We start from the raw sequence: 4,404 nt of genomic DNA, 5'->3' as shown, positions 1-4,404 counted from the left end.
TTGGTTCCAATTCTATGGAATACCGGATCGCATCTCGTCGGACGGCGGTCGGGAGTTCGATAACGCGGCGATCCGAGACGAGATGAAGGCACTTGATGTGGTCTGGCACCTAAACACCCCGGGGCATCCGAAGAGTAGGCGAGGAATTGAACGTCTACACAACACTCTGAGTGATCACTTGCGGGTCTATCAGTTGGATAAGGGGCTAGAGCCGGACGACGCGATGAATAGGGCGCTTGCAGCATACAATCACTCCATCCATACAGTTACTGGGTTCTCCACCTTTGAAGTTTTATTTGGAATGCGCGGACGGAGGCGGGATTACAGAGGTACAGTGGGTGAGGGCGAAACGATCCATAACGGAGCATCTCTACGTAAAGTATGGGATAGGGTTAAAAGTAGGCTCGAGGGCGAAAAGACTAAACGTGTCACGCGTCAAAACACTGATGTCCGAGACGTTACGGGTAAAATTGGGATTGGGATGATTGTCTATCGCCGTGTGGGTACTAATTGGGGCAAAGAGGTCCAACGTTACAAGGTGCCATTCAGGGTGATTGTGATCATGGAGCACAGTGTGTTTACCATTGAAAGTGTTAATGAACCCAAGAAGCGAAGAACTGTACATATCGAACAGTTAAAGCTCCCTATGAAGGGAACCCAATAATGCGTTGAAGTTTTAAGCAGTGAGAGTTTTTAAGAAGTTGTTTTGTGTTTTTTTTTGTCCTATCATTCACAGCAAATTATTACGCAAATGCTAGTTCGTGCCTAATTTTATTTTGGTTCTTTTGAGGTTTTGTTGGTATTGCGTTATATTGATTTCCGAAGAAATTGTGTAAAAGGTTTTCTTTTCTTATGTAATAGTAGCGTTTAGAGATGATATTTTTTTTTATTTTCTATTCTGTTATTTTGTGGAAGTATCATTTTATTTATTACTTTATTTTTGTACAAGATTCACAGTGTGAATGAAGAAAATGTAACATAGAAGTTAAGTTTATTCATGTACCGTTCCGTTAAGATTATACCATAGCGTTTTATTGAGTATTTTGTAATTCTATCTTAGTATATTTTTTTTTATTTTAGTTTAAGAAAATTATTTCATAAACTGGAAGGGGGGAGTTATGATAGGATAAGGCACTGTGGCCGCCTTAATACTCCCTACCATTGTAAATAAACATCTAAAATGATTTTAAGGAGCAATAACTTCAGAAATACAGTAGTGTTATTTTCAGTCTAATTGCGTACTGTTAATCTGCCCTGAACCTTGCTTTTTTTTTCGTTATAGTTCTGACAACTCATAAGTTTTAATCAAAATAACATATCGATATTCCATTTTTAATTTTTCAATACATTTTACTAGTCTTTTTAAACTAAATATCGATATTTAAATAAAATAATATCGGAATATTGTTCTTATATACCATATCGATTTTACGATAATAAAAAATATCGAAATAAATATTTATTTATCAAAATAAAATATCGATATTTCATTTTTAATTATTCTATACAATTTTCTAGACTTTTAAAACAAAATATCGATATTTCGATTAAATAATATCGGAATATTGATGCTCATATTGCCTATCGATAACAACAATAGGAAATATCGAAATTAATATTTAATTTCAAAATAAAATATTGATATTCCTATTTTAAAATCTCTATATGTTATTTTAGGCATTTTAAATAATATATTGATATTTCGATAAAATAATATCGGAATATTGGTCTTATATACCATATCGATATTACAACAATAGAAAATATCGAAATATTATTCAATAAAACAATTATCTTTTAGATTATATTTGTTATGTTTATGATATAGTTGTCGTAGTGTTGCTTTTTTTCATAGTTATTAAGAGTTTCTTATGTATTTTGATTAGGTTTGACATAAAATAAGTCGTCCAATGTCTTTCTATGTTATCATTTTATAATTATTATTACTTTAATTCGTTAAATTTTCGATATCGATATTTTAGTTCCGATATAATATCGATATCGATATTGCTATCCGATATCGGTATTGATATTTTTCTTTCGATATCCCATCCATAGGTCAAATTCCTTGTGTGACAGTCCATATATCTGAGGCTCCGCGTTCTTTTCTGAACTTGTAACGTTAAGTTAACCCACCAAACCAACCCTCCTTTATAACAACAAACTCCTAGGGAGCCAGCAGGCAGAGCCTATAGTGTAAAGAGTTAATACTCTTATTGTTAGTTGTGAGAAACAATCAATAAATACAAAATATGAAAGAATTTGAAGATTAATTATAGGAGAAAATAAATGAAGTCATATTCCCATGGTTGTCATAAAAACTATAGGAATTCAAAAACATTGTAATGTTGTTTTTTACTGACACTAAGGTTCCTATAGTGAATGATGAAGAAGATGCCATTTTGAAACTAGTGAGGGTTAATTTCAACTCAAAGTAGGATGGAAAGTGTTACATACACCATGCCAGATTTTTTAATTTAATTAATTTTTAAAAAATTCAACATATTCAATATCATTAGCTCACATTTATGAAACTGTATCACCAATTAGTATTATTATTTAAGTCAATTAGCATTATTTCAAACCCCTCTTTATTCCAAAGCTTTCCTAAAAAGAACTAGTATGTTTGATATTGCTGGAAATGAATCACAAGCCATGTAACTATCTATTAATTATTAATAATGATTATAAACCAATCATACCATTAATATTATTGCAGTTCAATTATATATTTACCATTAAATAAGTATGACTGTTTCTCATCCAAAAAAAGTAAAAAAATTAACTATGCCTTAATTTCTTTCTATCTTGTAAAGGATTTAACAAATGTTTAAAGTGGAATGTTATAAGCCTTTATCTGCAATTATTTATACTTATTATTATAAAACTCCATTTTATTAGAAATATCAACATAACGCATTCCAATAAATACATCAGTTTCAGTATCAGTTTTATACTCACCATGTTGTATATGTTTTCTGGTATCTTTATCAATTCTAAATATTTCTTGATATTGTAATTATACTTATAAAAGAGTTTATTTCCTCCTGAAATACAACATTTTACTAAATGGATACACTCTTTCTAAAAAATGTTGTACTGCTATAAGATAAATAGCAGCCCCCATCTTGGTTGTTTCGTCTTTTACTCTGTGACATACTCCTTTCCCTCACTGCATGAAGTATTATGTGAATAAATTTTAAAATAAGCTTTTTCCAATTAGAATTGATTAAAGAGAGAAATCAATATTGTTGATCAATAGCATAATTTTATTTTTAAACTTTTCATCATATCACAAAATTTAACTTATTACCTTATTCAATAATATTTACTGTAATTGGAGTCAATATATTATTGTACAATTCAAAACGAATATGAATATGAATGAAAACTTTAAGAAAATAACATTGCATGATTTGCTTGAAAACAATTTGTTATAATTTCAAAACACTAATTTGGGTGTAGGAAGATTTTCTGTTACAGTTAGAAAGTTACACACTACATACACACAAGCATATAGATATCTTGGTTTTATTTATTTTTCCATTAAAAAAACGAGATTTATGTTATTCCTTTAATATTAAAGTCCATTGATCACCATATTGTTTTCAGTAATTGTCAAGTTTTTAATATTATTATTTTGTGAAGACTCAGTATATGTATCCCTTTGGCCCAGTGAATTATTATTGTCTGTGATTCTATATAATAATGGATTCAATAATTAATAATTAACATGTAGCTTGTTTCCTTACTTATTCCTCCTAGATCTGTCTTACAGGCTAATACATTTTTGAATTATTATTATCTTTAATATCTAATTGTAAGGGAAAAAACCTTAAGTTCTTATTGTAAGATCGTTGGTTGACCGTGTGTAATTAATAAAAGAAAGATGGTCTGGGTGTGGTCCAAATAACTCAAATATTTAATAAACTATTTACTCAATGCTTTGCCCCACTTTGAAGGGTTTCATCAGGGCTAAAAATGATACAAACAAAGAAAGAGAATAAGATAATATGAAATGATCGGTAAACTAAGCTATGGCTAAAAATGGTGTAAAAATATATGAAAATTCATTAAACCTTGACGGATATTATATTAACAGTTTTTGAATTAATTATATTAACAGATTTATTTAATTATATTAACAGATTTTTAATTTATATAAAAATTAACAAACTAAATTAAAAAAGCAAAAATAAGATGTACATTGAAACGTTTAAATACACAAGAAATGTAAACAAGTATTAGACATATAGTGAAAATGGAATTAATAACAAATAAAAATACAGTTCGCACTAAAAGACAGAAAATAAGGAAAATATGGACAGTTCTCATCTGATGAAATATAATATCATGTAGGTAAGAAGATATGTATAATATAAGATATGCAAGAAGTGTCTAAAA

At 29.4% G+C, this 4,404-nt stretch overlaps 1 protein-coding gene across 1 annotated transcript; it reads left to right on the top strand.

Moving 5' to 3' along the window:
- The first annotated feature begins 82 nt into the window (after positions 1 to 82).
- LOC136795931 (uncharacterized) lies at positions 83 to 664 on the top strand. The gene has a single exon (XM_067048100.1). The coding sequence runs from the start codon at positions 83 to 85 to the stop codon at positions 662 to 664; it is 582 nt and encodes a 193-aa protein (XP_066904201.1).
- Positions 665 to 4,404: the final 3,740 nt, after the last annotated feature.

This window comes from Halyomorpha halys, unplaced genomic scaffold, assembly GCF_000696795.3.
Source record: "Halyomorpha halys isolate HHAL.00 unplaced genomic scaffold, Hhal_1.1 Scaffold2163.1, whole genome shotgun sequence".
NCBI lineage: Eukaryota > Metazoa > Arthropoda > Insecta > Hemiptera > Pentatomidae > Halyomorpha > Halyomorpha halys.
Note: the sequence above shows the minus strand (reverse complement) of the source record. Positions and strands in the feature narration are given on the sequence as shown.